Raw genomic sequence first — 14,139 nt, 5'->3', positions numbered from 1 at the left:
TAAAAAGAGTATAATATTACCTATAAGTACCTATAAGTACTTTTTAATACCTATATATTTTTTAGGTAATATAAAAAGTTTTTAAAATACCTATAGGTACCTATATATACTATTATTTACCTAACTATATGCCTGGGTAACTAGGCATTAAGCTATTATTAGGTACCTATGGGAATTTTAAACCCTGATACCAAGCTTAATGGGAAGGGAAGTCAACAAACCCTCACACGGAAGGAAGCAAAACACGTTTCCTTTGTACTTTAAATTAACCCTCGGTCCCATTTCGAAATCTAGGTATCTGATATGCCAATAGATAGCTCCGTACCAACGCGGTGCCCAAGGTCGTCGCCCCAGACTACAGCCAAAGTGTACCCAGTTACTTGGTTCGTTGGACCAGCCTTTGATTGAAGCATCTGCCACGGAGTCCCAAAGTTTTTCACATACATAGCATCCATCGTCTGCGGCCTGTTTGAAGTTAGAGAAAGTGCTGTGGTGCTGGCAATGTGTGTGGAGACTGTTCTCGACTGCTTCCAAGCCTGTTTGCAACATGTCAAAACAGACACTGCAGAGTTTGCTAAGGTTCACCATCTCGCTCATGATTTCAATACCAAAGGTTATCAAAATACGGAATAAAGTGCTATAGAAATCAATGGAATGGAAGCGACTGAACCCGGGTTCCTGAAGCAATAGAAGTGAGGCAAAGCGCTCGCCTTGTCGAGAGGCTGGCCTAATATGAAGCGGGGTTCAGGCTGATCTCAAGGCAGAATTGCGATAAAGGCGCTTCGGTCGCTATAACTTCGCCAATGTCGACTTGTAATAAATTGCTCTTCGAACCTGAGAATTTCAGCAAACCCTGCCAAGGGTGCTAGCATCGCATGGGGGATGACCCTTCTCTGCCCTCGTGTCTTTAGTGGATGTTCAGTTCTCGCGAGCGGGACAATGTACTGCGGCGATGGACAGTCATAAACAGCAAATAGCCAAGCAGTTACGCCATAAACAACCGAGGAATATTGAAGAAGACAAGAAGCAATCATGTTTCACTATCCAAGCCGACATATTCAGTTTATACCTAAATATTTGATACTCCTTCCCGGCAACTCAGACGGAGAACTCGATGTTCACTTTCGCATTTGATGATCCAAATTACCCTGTGGCAGTGGGTCGTCAGCCATAATAAGCCAGTAAGCCAAAAATCAGCAACCTCGAAACCGCAGAATCCACTAAAAAAACAAGCCAGCCGATAAGCCAGGCCTGTGACGTTTTTCATGCAGTGTAACGCTGGAAATATTAAACGCCGCTTATCTCCCACCAAAGTTATGTCCGTCACCACATGGCGGCCTTCAGAGTCGCAGGCCAACATTCGGAGATAAGCTGCAATTGCCGGAATGGATCACAACGTGCATAATAAAGTTGATAATTCCCGATTTCGTCAATGCTTCTTGTAAATCCCTGCTCTCTACTGGACAGACTAATGCTGCTATGGAGCTGAGTAAGAATAGCGTATCAAACTCCGCCGTTTGAATTGTACAGGAGAACAAAAATTGAAACTGAGCGGAAGATGAATCTTATTTAAATTGTCTACCGCCCCCCTATAAAGAGCTTTTAACCATCGACAACTCATCAAGTTTCTCTGACAACTACACAACTGCAATCATCCTTTACTACTTACGTCACACTTTGCTTTCAATATGGCCCGAGTCTGGTTCATCACTGGTTCCTCTCGAGGAGTTGGCCGCGCCTTGGTCGAAAAGATCCTCGAGTCAGGCGACGTCGTCGTCGCAACCGCTCGTAACCCATCTCAGCTCGACGACATTGTCGCCAAGTATGGATCCGATAAGATCCTTGCAACGGCTCTTGACGTAACAGACTTCGACCAAGCCAACAAGGCAGCCAAAGAAGCTGTCGACAAGTTTGGCCGCATAGACGTTGTCGTCAACAACGCCGGCTACGCAGACATGGCTTCCATCGAAGATGCAGACATCAAAAGCTTCCGCGAGCAGGTCGACGTCAACCTTTTCGGAGTCGTCAATGTCACAAAAGCCATCGTACCTATCATGCGCAAACAAAAGTCCGGCCACGTGATTCAAGTCTCAAGTGTCGGAGGCCGCGTCGGAACACCCGGAGCAGCAGCCTACCAGAGTGCCAAATGGGCCGTTGGAGGATTTTCAACTGTTCTATCACAGGAAGTGGCCCCCTTCGGTATCAAGGTCACCGTTGCCGAGCCTGGTGGTATCAAGACTGAGTGGGCTACCACTGCCACTGAGACGGCCAAGGTCAGCGAGCCTTATGAGCAGACTGTCGGCCAGATGATTCAGCTGGTCAAGGGACACTCAACGTGGACGGAGGCTTCTGAGATAGCTAGAGCTATTATTCACCTGTCGAATGTGGAAGACCCCCCATTGAGAATCATCCTGGGCAAGGATGCGCTCCAATATGCTCATATGGCGGCCAAGGCTATTGCTGAGTGTGACGAGAAGTGGGAAAATATCTCGAAGCTGGAGTTCTAATAGACTCCTGCTCGCAATCGTCACAGTATGCAAAAATGCAGGTATAACTGTTGTGAGATCGCAATACTTGGATAGACACTATTAAATCATCGTGTACAATACTTAATTGATGGTCGTAATTCTTGAATTAATTTACATCCTTTCACTACCGAATTCACGGTGAACGAATGACCTTTCACATGCTGCTTCATCGCAACATCGATTTCTTGAGGATCCCATTACGGAATGAAGGATATTCCAGGTAGGTCACATATCACAACAAGCAAGGGTACGTCCATGTCCAAATGCATAAGCGAATGTCTTTGTTGGTTGGCTGTCCGACTTGGTGCTGGTTCCACCACCAGACCCATACAATTATGCAGGAACATCGAGTTTTACTGACAATCGGGATAAAAATATTCGATTGCCTTCTGCAGAAGTTTTACTGGAATTATTTTACCGCTGATTCATTTCCATGAAGCCGGTTTCATCCGCTAAACTCTCACAAGCTCGGTTATCAAAGTCCGCGAGGGTCTTATCTTAGCGTCTCGCTGACTTATCGGGTCTCTCCGGTTCGCTAAATCAGATCCGCCAGCGAACTTCAACTGAGCGTTGCGTCACACGACCATCAACAATTGAACTTCATCTTCACAGCTCCCAACCATGATGTCCAGAAGTCGAGAAGCAAGAAGCATTGTCGCTTCCTTGCGCAAACCCCATGTGCTGCGGCCAATCAGCCCTGCATTGGCGCGTCCCTATGCCAACAGCTTCCATACAACAACACCAAGAAATACAGATGGCGTATTTCAGGGCCTCGAAGACAAGAGGCAACCGATGCCATGGATAGAGGCGTTCGAGCGTCAACAAAAGGGCCTCCCGGCTCATAAGTCCGATGACTATCCTAAGGAACGCGATCTGACCCCCAAGAAAATGAGCGACAGCTATCATCGCGTCGTGCTTCCTCTCAAGAAAGACCCTTGGCTGTCAGACACTTATGTCAACTCTTCCGGTCACATACGGCAAGCACATTAACTGAACAGATTTCACGTACCGAACTAACCATTATGATAGACTCGGAACATTATTCATGGACCTTGATGCCCTCTCGGGAATCATCGTCTACAAACATACCGGTCCTGGAGTTACTACAGTGACCGCCGCCCTGGACCGTATCACAATAGCGCATCCACTCACCGAAATTTGTGATCTTGAGTACAGCGGTCAGGTCACTTATGCTTCTGGCAGGAGCAGTGTCGAAATCACCTGCAAGGTCGCCAAGGCCAGGGAAGAAGGCGAACCCAGCAAACCGGAAGATGTCCTTCTTACCTGCACCTTCACCATGGTCGCCCTAGATCCCAACACAAGAAAGCCAGTCAACATCCCCAAGCTGGTCCCAAGCAATGCGGAGGAAGAGAAGATCTTCAAGGCTGGAGAGGCAAAGTCGCTGTCCAAAAAGGAAACATCCAAGGCTTCGCTCCTTCAGACTGAACCCAATGATGCAGAATCTGCGCTGATTCATCAGATTTGGTTGCGGCAACTTGCGTACCACGATCCCAACAATGAGCTTCGTCAACCTTCCAACGTCGTCGCCATGTCCAAGACCCAGCTTTCGACAGCTGCAATCATGCAGCCTCAGTATAGAAATCGCCATCAGACCATGATCTTTGGTGGTTTCCATTTGAAACAGACCTTTGAGCTCGCCTTCTGCTGCGCAGCCAGTTTTGCTCATGCCCGACCGACCTTCATCAGCGCTGATCCTTGCACGTTCCGAAATCCCGTTCCTGTCGGCAGTGTTCTGTACCTGACCGCCACTGTCGCATACACTGATCCTCCCCTGTTGGAGGAAGACGGCACTGAGCCCGGCTTTCCAGACCCCGAGAAGCCCATGACTCGTGTGCATGTTCGGGTTGACAGCAAGGTTCGTGATGTTGAGCATGGTGTTGCAAAGCCCACTGGCCAGTTCAACTATACTTTCTCCGTTCCCAAAAATCTTAAGGTCCTGCCGCATACGTATGAAGAGTACATGGTGTATATCGATGCTAGGAGACGTGTTTCGCTGGGTGACAGTCAGCGAAAGGAAGAGTCAAAGGCCTTCTCAGAAAAGAGGCCTGAAGCCACGGATAATGTCAACCTGATTGGATAAGGGATTGGTGCTTATGTGAGCTGCGAATGTGGAAGCCTAGGCAGTCTCGAAGGTCGCTGTTGGAATTTGAGGGAGAATAAGCAAGGCGACACATAGGAGCAACCGAGAAGAGGACGTAATCTCTATGTCCGAATCTTAATACCGATGTGAGAACTCTTAGTATAATAGTAAGCCCAAAATGGAGTACATTGAGCCACTGTTCACTTCCACATGCGATAAGACCGTTAACTCCGGACTGGAGCACTACTTTCGGCGAACCTTTTGAAGAGGCCATTTACCCTTCATTCATTCATAATGTCATACACAATACAGATAATCTCTGATATCTTGACGACACCCGCAACAGCTAAGATGGCACTTTCAAGAGAGGAACGGCTGCAACTCGCAACTATTGACCCTGAGCTGGACGACGCAAGTCTCCTCCATCCACATGAATGACTTCAAACTGACCGGACCCAGTACCTCAAAACAATAACTATTCCCCAGCTTGACACGTCTGATTCAGCGACGGCGATTGCAAGTTTGAGATGGTATATGAAAAGCTTGCATAAGCTGCCCGACCCAGAGAGTGGTGTCGTTGAGCGCGATATCTACTACACTGCAAGAGATGGCGTCAAGTTACGCGCACATATTTACGAACCCATTAGCGACTCCAGTCCAACTCCGCCTCTTGTTGTTTACATCCATGGTGGCGGGTGGACCATCGGCTCTCCAGAAGATGCGCAGCGCTCGTGTCGTGATATTGTCGAAAAGCTGGGGGTCGTTTGTCTGGCGCCTTCATATCGTCAAGGACCCGAAGACCCATTTCCAGCTAGCATAAACGATGTCTGGGACGGCTTGAAATGGATTGCTGCGAATGCAGAGTTCGAACTGAAGGCCTCACTGTCAAAGGGGTTTGTCATTGGTGGTTCATCAGCCGGAGGTAACATGGCTGCGATAGCCAGCCATCTGGCCCGAGATGAGAAGCTAACTCCTCCGATAACTGGCGTCTTCCTGCTCGCTCCAATGATACTGCCACCAGAGAAGGAAGATGCGCTGCCTCAGAAGTACAAGGACCTTTATCTGTCTCGGACTCAAACTGAGTGTAAGGACGACCCTATTCTCACCCCAGCTTTGGACAAGATATTTCACGATTCTGCAGCTGGGGATATATCCTCGCCTCTCTTTGTTCCGTTCATCTGGTCAACAGGTCACCACAACTTACCCAGGACGTATTTACAACTTTGTGGAATGGATGTCCTTCGGGATGAGGCTTTGATCTACGAGCAGGTATTGCGTGAGGACAATGGGATTGAGACACGGTTAGATATCTATGCTGGCATGCCTCATATCTTCTGGGGCGCCTTTGCACATTTGAGCCAAGGGAAGAAAGCAGCTGTAGAGCTTGTTGAAGGCATCAAGTGGCTTTTGAAGTGATAACTCGGGCACTTGGCCCTCACTGCGGTGAAGAAGTATCTTTCTAGACGTTTATAGACTATTATACTCGTATGCTGGCTAGGGGAGGCAAGAAAGCTCAGGACCTAGACCCATAGCGATAGAAGGATCTAGGCAAATCTAGCCTAAGCTTAGCCGTCTCTTTGCTAAGTTTATTTTGACACCTTATATCAAGTTCTGATATCTTCTTGCTCCCCGAGGCCTGGTATATCGGAGAATCTCCAAAGACTCATCAATTTCCCTCCATGGCCCTTGTCGTTATGCCTTCACACTCTCTTACTTCTTCTCCGCCGCTATTTGCACCAACACTTCGGATGACTCCTCCTCCCGACCAAGAGGCACAAAGATATGATCATGATAGAAACCACTAACCGGATTACAACCAATGCCCTTTGCCGCTAGTCTTGTCGCGATGACCGCCATGAATCCGACAGCTTCCAAGCTCGATGTGACATTGAGACTGATCATTTTGCAGGGAAAGAAGTATTCGACCTTGTGTGACTCTGCGTAGTCCTTGCTAGTAATCACCGTGATTCCTTCAGACTCCCTGAAGAACATTTGCGTTTCGGATAGGGGTGGTAGATTGGAGGTATTGGTGAACGTGGCGAAGACGTAAGTGGTTGGATGGACCGTGTGGGTGAGAGTTGAGAGGAGCTTGCTGAGCGAGAGCTCACCAGGATCGTTGGCCATAAGCGACATGATTGTGCACTTGAGAGATATTTTGATTATATTGGCGATGAGATAGAGTGTCTACGTGAAGGATTCCAACGTAATAGAGTGAGCGTCTTCTTGGAGTTTTGTATTTCGGTGGTGGAGTACAAGATGCGGATGCAGTCACTCGTAGGGCGCGCCTACAGAGCTAATGACGTCACCTCAAATTCATTAGTGCCGATGGGTAACTATGTGTTGAACATTGACTGTACTAAACTAGTGATCAGAGCGAGAGCTAAAACTCGATATTGTTTTCATCCCTAGCACTTATTACCATGATAGGACGAAAGATCAAGCACCCTGAAGGCCAAGGGGCCCCTGCTCAGCCTTGGCTTTGTTGAATGCATCGATAGCGGCACCAGTCTTGATGACAGCGGAGGGTGCGTCGAGAGGAGGCAAGACGAGTTCGACCAACTACTTTGCATCAGCAACGACTCTCGATCAAGGTGATATAGTACGAAGTCTTACCTCAAGGCAGCCTACATTGCCAAAGTTGGGATCTCGAAGGAGTGATGATAACTCTCCGCAAGTCTTGATAGGCCCGTGGTACTTGGATTCGAATGCTGGCCCGAAAGTCTTGCAAAGTCTGGAATAGTCCAGAACTGCGACCTCATTATAAAAGGCTTCCTTGCCGTGAATGAGGCGCTCGACTGTGTATCCGCCATTGTTGAGCACGAATCTGGCGCATGTGAGCAAACGCTAAAGACTGTCGTTAGACATGAGAATCGGGTACTCACATGACTGGCTTGAGGTCCCATCGCAGCATATCTGCCAGGGCTTGAATGGTGAGGTGCATGGAACCCTCTCCAGTCACGAGGACAGGCCTCTTCCACTTTCCTTGGCTTTCCTTGATAGCCTGACCAACGCCAACAATGGCGCCAGTAGCATACCCAATGCTGCCATATACGGTTTGGTTGAACATCATCACTCCGCTTGGGAGTTTGGTATCGCATAGGCCAAATGCGGAAGTACCAGTCTCACCAATGATCGCATCTCCGGGGCGGAAGAAGGAGCTCAGTGCCTATGTCCGTCAGTACCAGCCCTCACTAGAAGATGCAAGGGAGTGACCCACGCCCCAGAGAAAATCTTGCTTGAGCTCGTCGCCGGGTTGAAAGTTGAACTTTGGATATGGATCCCAAGTGACGTGTCGTGAAGCGATGGAAATTGGGTTCGAACGAAGAGAATCGATGAGGCGTTGCAGAACCTGAAAGGGTTAGCTGGCTTGAGCAAAGGTGACTGTAAGCTATACTCACATGCTTCATTGAGACCGGGTACTGGCTCTTGCCAATAGAGACCGTGAAACGTTGGAGGTCAATCACAATGGCATCCTTGTTTACAACAGTCGTAAATTCGCCCGTGTTGAAATCAGAAGGAGATAATTTCCGATCCAAATCACCGTGTCAATAGATTCAAGCGCCTCTTTGACGGCGGGCAGAGTGCCAGCGCCGGAGTGGACACCTGCGAACTGGGTAAAAGCTTCATCAAGACCTCCTTTGCCCATCGCGGTAGTAAAGGTTGGGAAGTTGGTCAACTTGATCAGCTCATGCGATTCTTCGAGTACACCGTTGCGCACAGCACCTACAGATAGTTAGTGCGATTGTTTGTGCAGCTAGGATTCTAGGATTTGCCTCCGTCAGCAATAATAGCTGGGTTCTTCGATCTCTCCATCAACTTTCTGATTTCTTCAACAACGCCCTCCTCGAGAGCTGGAGCGTTTGGCTGCAGTTCGGTAGGAATTGGGATGTTGAGGCCCTCAGCATCAATCATTTCGTACGCAATGTCGACGCTGAGCCCGATATAGACGGGCCGGCTCTCACGCATCATGGCAGTAAGCGTTTCATCGATCTCCCAGGCCGCAGTAGGAGCATAGTTGATCACAACAGTTGCAGCGGTGATGTTCTTAGCCATGTTCTCATACATGTCGAACTTCCCGTTGCCAAGACTGTGATGCATGATTCTCTTGTTGCGAACAGCATCGACAGTTGGATAGCCAACAATATGCACAACAGGAACAAATTCCGCATAGTGGCCAGCCATACCGCAATAGGCGGAGAGTTCACCAGGACCAAAGGTGGTGACAAAGGCTCCCGCGCCACGGACACGAGCGTAGCCATCTGCAGCGTAGGAAGAGATGAGTTCGTTGGGGTTGCCTTTCCAGGCGAGGTCGTTGTCGGTGACGAGATCCAGGAGGGCAAGCTCGTAGTCTCCTGGAACGCCAAAGACTGAGCGGATGCCGAGCTCGTGAAGACGGCGAAAGAGGTAGTCACCAACTTTAATCTGAGTCATGGTGGATGATACAGTAGATGCCTGGTTTGGATAAGAAGTCAAGTATTGAGTATTGCCAGTGTATTGAGTAAGAAGACTGTTGCGAATGATGCGTTGTTCTCTTATTTCTGAGGGACCAAGGGGACATATTTATACTCGGAGTTCGCTATGATGTCGTTATGTTAAGGGCTGATGCCGTTGTAACCGTCTTTTGGATGAGAAGCATTGAAGATGGTTGTTCGTACAGCATGGCTGCTTATGCCGCATAATCATGGATGGTGCGGAATTAGAACCCCCCAAGAGGAGGCGGAATGCAACATATGGCTCTGTTATATCGGCCGTGCTCATACAAAGTAGTATTGAAACGCTGTGTTCCGCTGCGAGCCGTCTAGATAGTGAGCCGCAAGTGCCGTGCCAAGGTTCAGCAGACTCCGTGGCTTGCCCGTTAGGGTACCAGTGACGGCCAAAAATATCCGCTGGCCCATGACCCTGGCTCTTATCGATATTCGCATCTGACATGCATTCAGCCTGATAAGAAACGGGCGTGGTGATGTTGAACCCAAGCTGCCCTTCTGTTCTCGATGCTTCGCGGAGCTGCCTGACAATTGATGATCCATCGTTAGGCGCATCGACCTGACAAGTTTAGGCTATAAAGAGCTCATTGAGCTTGGCAACTGATATTATAAAACTTATCGAATGATGTTTATTAAGAAATACTAGAGCCGAGTTGGAAAATAGGCCACGAGTGGATATAGCCAAGTTAAGAATTATCGTATACAGCAGTGGAAAATAGTGACGGGGGCAGCACGGTATTTCGAAGAATTCCAGGGCCGGCGGGGTACGCTAGGCTAGGGCTGCGGTGATACGCGGCAATAATTGATGGTTGCGTTGCGGGCTGAACAAACATGCGATGACATTCCATGAAAGCCATCTATGTCACACTGCAACGAGGAAGCGGAATAAACCCGCCCCAGGCAAGAGATGCTGCAAATGCAGAGACAATCTAATTTAAAATACCTGGAAATTGTATCGCAGTGTAACGTAGGCTACCAATCCAAGGTCGTGGAATGACGAAGTCCTGCATAAGATGTCGTCGGGCTCTCCGAAGTCAAGCGAACGTTCTATCGCGAAGAGCCCGAGTCTCATCCGCCACTAACTGTATAGAGAAAGATGCACTCACTGGCCAATGCGCGTACTCAGTTGAGCGCTGAAGAAAAGCGCTCCAAGTAGTATTATAATAACTTTACTATATGTCGTGTTATGTTTAAAGCTCCTTCTTACTGCCTTCTTTTAAAGTTTTATCTAACAAGTTAGCAGAATACCTTATAAATAACGAGAAATACATTATAGACTGTAATGTAATACTTTAATCGCCGCCAGTTTTCCTGACATAAGAACGTGGTGGAAATTTCCTCTTACGAATCGGTTTGATACTGGTAAAGGATTGCGCTTAAAATACCCGCATAACTCAATTTTAGGTATCCTCTTTTACTTCATAGCGTAAATCATAGTACATTTAGGTGATCCGTATAATTGAACCTACACCTCACAAACTGCATCTTCCAACATTCAAGTCAAATGCCTCCCCCAAAATCCGCTAGTACTTGTGTGCAATGTCGTGCCCGCAAGGTGAATTCCCTCAATTATCTAATCAACGTGCTCTCTAAATCTGACTCGACTCGATAGGTCCGATGCGATGGAGGCCCGCATTCATGCTCCAATTGTGAGCGTCTTAGCTTCAGCTGTTCTTTCATCTCCTCTAGATCACCATCCCATCCAGAACGCCGCCGCGGGTCTCGAGCCTGTGTCAAGTGTCGCAGTCAGAAAGTAAAATGTTCCGTCGACCTGCCTGCATGTGCTGCATGTCAATGTCAGGCGCGAGACCATAATTGTGTATGTCCAGATGGGAAAAGACCTGCTCGTCCTTCGCATCGATCGCCTAGCATTGGGAATCGATCTGGGGCTAGTTCTGGGGTCTCTCCTAGTCTCTTACAGCCTCGTCAGTCGCCTTCACATGATGTATCCACGGATGATGCGCATTTCGGATCGCCTTCTGCGGTGGCAAGGCTACCAGTTGAAGCTGACGCTCCTCTACCACCTTCCGCAGACCTACCATCGTCTTGGAGAGGCTCAGTCACCGAACTGAGCCCGATAGAAGGCGGAGGAGGTGCTCGCTCAATTGCTTTACCGCCTATGCGAGACCGACTCCAATTGATCAACGATTTCTTCCGCCATGTGCATCCGTTGCCCTCTTATGCGTTTCTCAACCAAGTCTCCATAACTCAGCGGTGTCTGGACGGAAGCCTCGATGAAACCCGCCTCTTGGCTCTGTTTGCAATATCTTCCCTTCATCTCAAGTACGCAAAATATCACCCAACGTTGACGGCGCAGTGGATTCAGCGTGCAGAAGATATTATTTGGTCAAAGATCGAGAAACCTAGAATTTTCACAACGCAAGCCCTGCTTCTTATTATCCACTACAAGATCGAGAGTGGCTCATTTCAGCGTGCTTACATGCTGATGGGTATAGCTGGTCGTACAGCCAGCGCCTTACGTCTTCAATACGTGAGAATCGACTTTGGTACTCTCGCGCAAGAGATCAGGCGGCATACAATGTGGTGTATGGCGCTTCTGGACTTATCTTTCTCAATTGGTTTGCCAGAGTCTGAGGTTTGCTCGCCGGATTCTATATATATACGGTTGCCGTGCAGCGAGGAAGATTTCCAAACAGATAGTGATGACAACGATCCCTTGAGTCTGGATGGAATATCTGAGAACGGGCTGCTCGCCACGTCCATTCGAATAACGCTAATCACGCGCGACATCATAAGGCTCATGCGACAAGTCCGTCTGTCATCGCAGTCAATGCCACAACTGCCTGATCTTGTAGAGGAATTTGGCAGAATGCTGGAACAGCTGGAAATTCCACCATACAGTGCTCAGGAACTTGAACGCTTTGCATCTTCAAAATGGCTTGCCCGATTTTTGACAGTGCAGCTTTCCTGGCATCAAGCTCACTGCGACGCATACAGACTCTTTCTTTCGGGCTATAGGGAAGCGGCTCCTGAAGTTGTCCTCGCATCACAACCGGAATCTTATATCACCATGGCTGCAAGAACCTGCTTGTATCACGCCAAAGCCAACATTGAGATCTTGAATGATTTCTCTAAAGGCTATCTGCGGCTATCACGCGTGCCGGCTCATCCTCTTCCTCAGCAAATCCAACCTGATTCCGCCTGAAACGAATTTCACTACGGAAGCCGCATGCCACCAAGCGTCTGCTTGTCTGAAGCTATTGCAGCGTTTGTACAAGGACTCATCACTAGTACAGTTTATCTTGAGGGATCTTGAGGCCATGATTCAATTATACGCGGCTGGTGATTCCGAGCATGGACGCGACTCTTCTGAACGTGAGGAAAACGATACCCAGCAACCACGCTTCGCTGTCACTGTACGAAAACACAAGAGTCTAGGCGTACATAGCGTGCTTCGACGAGCTGGATTCGCCGACGATAGCGGAGAAGCTGGGGAACCATGTGAGCGCCCACAACCCCAGAGTAACCCCCAGCCAGACTCGGGAGATGCACACGGGATAACGAGTGAGCCATCCGTGGTTGAGCCGGTTCTGGACGAGGGTCATATGGCACTGGACGTCTTGATGAAAGCAGCCATGCTGCCAAGCTCAAACTTGGAGGATCCGCATTTTACCTTCTCGGGTGAGCCTTTTACGCTTGGACTCTGCGACACATTCAATGATTGGTCTTTCCAAGGAGGTTTTTCACCGAGATCCGACACTGATTTTTTGTGAGGTCGTTCGCCGACTACCGACCCCACAACCTCGGAGGGGATTGAGAAGTGGGTATCTCTGGTCTTGTCGGTTGGTTTGATCTTGGGGTGCATTCTATTTTTTGTTACAGCAAGCTCTTATTTCTTTTCTTTCTTTCTTGGTTCTGCCTTCTTTCTAGATCTCGAGACCAGACAAGCCTCCTTCTTCGCACTTCTGCTTCTTCCAAGATTGATTCACTTACTGAACTTGAATCCAAGCTACCAACATGTCTACCCGACCGCCCAACATCATCTTCATCATGGCTGATGACCATGCTGCCAAATCCATATCATGCTACGGCGCAGGAATCAACAAAACATCAAACCTCGACCGCATTGCCAACGAGGGCATGCGATTCGACCACTGCTACGTCACCAACAGCATCTGCACACCTTCGCGAGCAGCAATCCTCTACGGCACACACAATCACGTCAATGGAGTCATGACCCTTGACTCCAAGATCAACAAAAGACTACCCAATGTTGCCAAGCAGCTCAAGTCAAGCCCTGCTGCCTATAAGACAGCAATGGTGGGCAAGTGGCATCTTGGCGAAGGCAACGACCACGAACCCACGGGCTTCGACTACTGGAGCATTGTGCCCGGGCAGGGAGAGTACTGGGACCCTCAGTTTATCGAGCCTGAAGGTACTACTCGAGTTCCCGGCTACGCAACCGATATCATCACGGACAAGTGCATTGAGTGGATGGAGAAACGTGACAAGGAACGGCCATTCTTTCTCATGTGCCATCATAAAGCTCCTCATCGCTCTTGGGAGTACGATAGTAAACATAAAGACCTCTATAAGGACCCTATTCGCCTGCCCGATACCTTTACCGATGACTACAAGAACCGCGCCAATGCTGCGAAAGTAGCCAAGATGAGAGTCGCCGAGGACTTGACGTATACAGACCTACGTGTAGTCCAGCAAGAAGGCCCCAGAAGCCAGATCGGAGAGAAGATGATCGATGTCTGGTGGTGAAACGACCGCAAGATCCCTGCCCCTGAGGATGTTACAAAACTGAAACTTATCTGCAAGGAAACAGCCCAAATCTTTACTTTCTATAGGATAACTGCGGCCTATAAGGTTAAGCTTTATGCTGCAAATACAGATAATAAATAATAATATAATTTTTTTTCCCTAATATAAGCTTTTATCTATAAGCTTTTATAATAACTAATAAATCTTATTATAAGCCTTAGGGTATTATAAAGGGAAAAGACTAAGAGGTATATAAAAAGATATAACCTTAAGTTTATATCTTTATATATATACT

The 14,139-nt window shown here is 48.3% G+C and overlaps 6 protein-coding genes across 6 annotated transcripts; 3 read left to right on the top strand and 3 right to left on the bottom strand.

Annotated features, from left to right (window-relative positions):
* Window positions 1-1,688: 1,688 nt before the first annotated feature.
* FSUBG_13947 (ketoreductase) lies at window positions 1,689-2,507 on the top strand (the record flags this gene model as incomplete). The annotated part of the gene is made up of 1 exon (XM_036678891.1): window positions 1,689-2,507. One exon carries the CDS (start codon window positions 1,689-1,691, stop codon window positions 2,505-2,507), a length of 819 nt encoding a protein of 272 aa, XP_036530595.1.
* Window positions 2,508-3,149: 642 nt separating this feature from the next.
* FSUBG_13946 (acyl thioester hydrolase mitochondrial precursor) lies at window positions 3,150-6,045 on the top strand (the record flags this gene model as incomplete). Its single annotated transcript, XM_036678890.1, has 3 exons — window positions 3,150-3,469; window positions 3,558-4,611; window positions 5,089-6,045. 3 exons carry the CDS (start codon window positions 3,150-3,152, stop codon window positions 6,043-6,045), a joined length of 2,331 nt encoding a protein of 776 aa, XP_036530594.1.
* Window positions 6,046-6,339: 294 nt separating this feature from the next.
* FSUBG_13945 (COG3602 family) lies at window positions 6,340-6,762 on the bottom strand (the record flags this gene model as incomplete). Its single annotated transcript, XM_036678889.1, has 1 exon — window positions 6,340-6,762. The coding sequence occupies one exon, from the start codon at window positions 6,760-6,762 to the stop codon at window positions 6,340-6,342; it is 423 nt and encodes a 140-aa protein (XP_036530593.1).
* A 303-nt stretch (window positions 6,763-7,065) lies between these two features.
* On the bottom strand, window positions 7,066-8,275 carry FSUBG_13944 (pyruvate decarboxylase; the record flags this gene model as incomplete). Its single annotated transcript, XM_036678888.1, has 6 exons — window positions 7,066-7,188; window positions 7,243-7,453; window positions 7,512-7,795; window positions 7,847-7,978; window positions 8,028-8,102; window positions 8,171-8,275. 6 exons carry the CDS (start codon window positions 8,273-8,275, stop codon window positions 7,066-7,068), a joined length of 930 nt encoding a protein of 309 aa, XP_036530592.1.
* Window positions 8,276-8,391: 116 nt separating this feature from the next.
* On the bottom strand, window positions 8,392-9,060 carry FSUBG_13943 (pyruvate decarboxylase; the record flags this gene model as incomplete). The annotated part of the gene is made up of 1 exon (XM_036678887.1): window positions 8,392-9,060. One exon carries the CDS (start codon window positions 9,058-9,060, stop codon window positions 8,392-8,394), a length of 669 nt encoding a protein of 222 aa, XP_036530591.1.
* A 1,557-nt stretch (window positions 9,061-10,617) lies between these two features.
* On the top strand, window positions 10,618-13,844 carry FSUBG_13942 (n-acetylglucosamine-6-sulfatase; the record flags this gene model as incomplete). Its single annotated transcript, XM_036678886.1, has 5 exons — window positions 10,618-10,668; window positions 10,726-10,762; window positions 10,943-12,108; window positions 12,212-12,755; window positions 13,084-13,844. The coding sequence occupies 5 exons, from the start codon at window positions 10,618-10,620 to the stop codon at window positions 13,842-13,844; spliced, it is 2,559 nt and encodes an 852-aa protein (XP_036530590.1).
* Between the last annotated feature and the right edge of the window lie 295 nt (window positions 13,845-14,139).

The sequence above is a fragment of the Fusarium subglutinans genome (assembly GCF_013396075.1).
Source record: "Fusarium subglutinans strain NRRL 66333 chromosome Unknown NRRL66333_c0000440, whole genome shotgun sequence".
NCBI lineage: Eukaryota > Fungi > Ascomycota > Sordariomycetes > Hypocreales > Nectriaceae > Fusarium > Fusarium subglutinans.
This window is presented reverse-complemented; position numbering and strand designations above follow the sequence as displayed.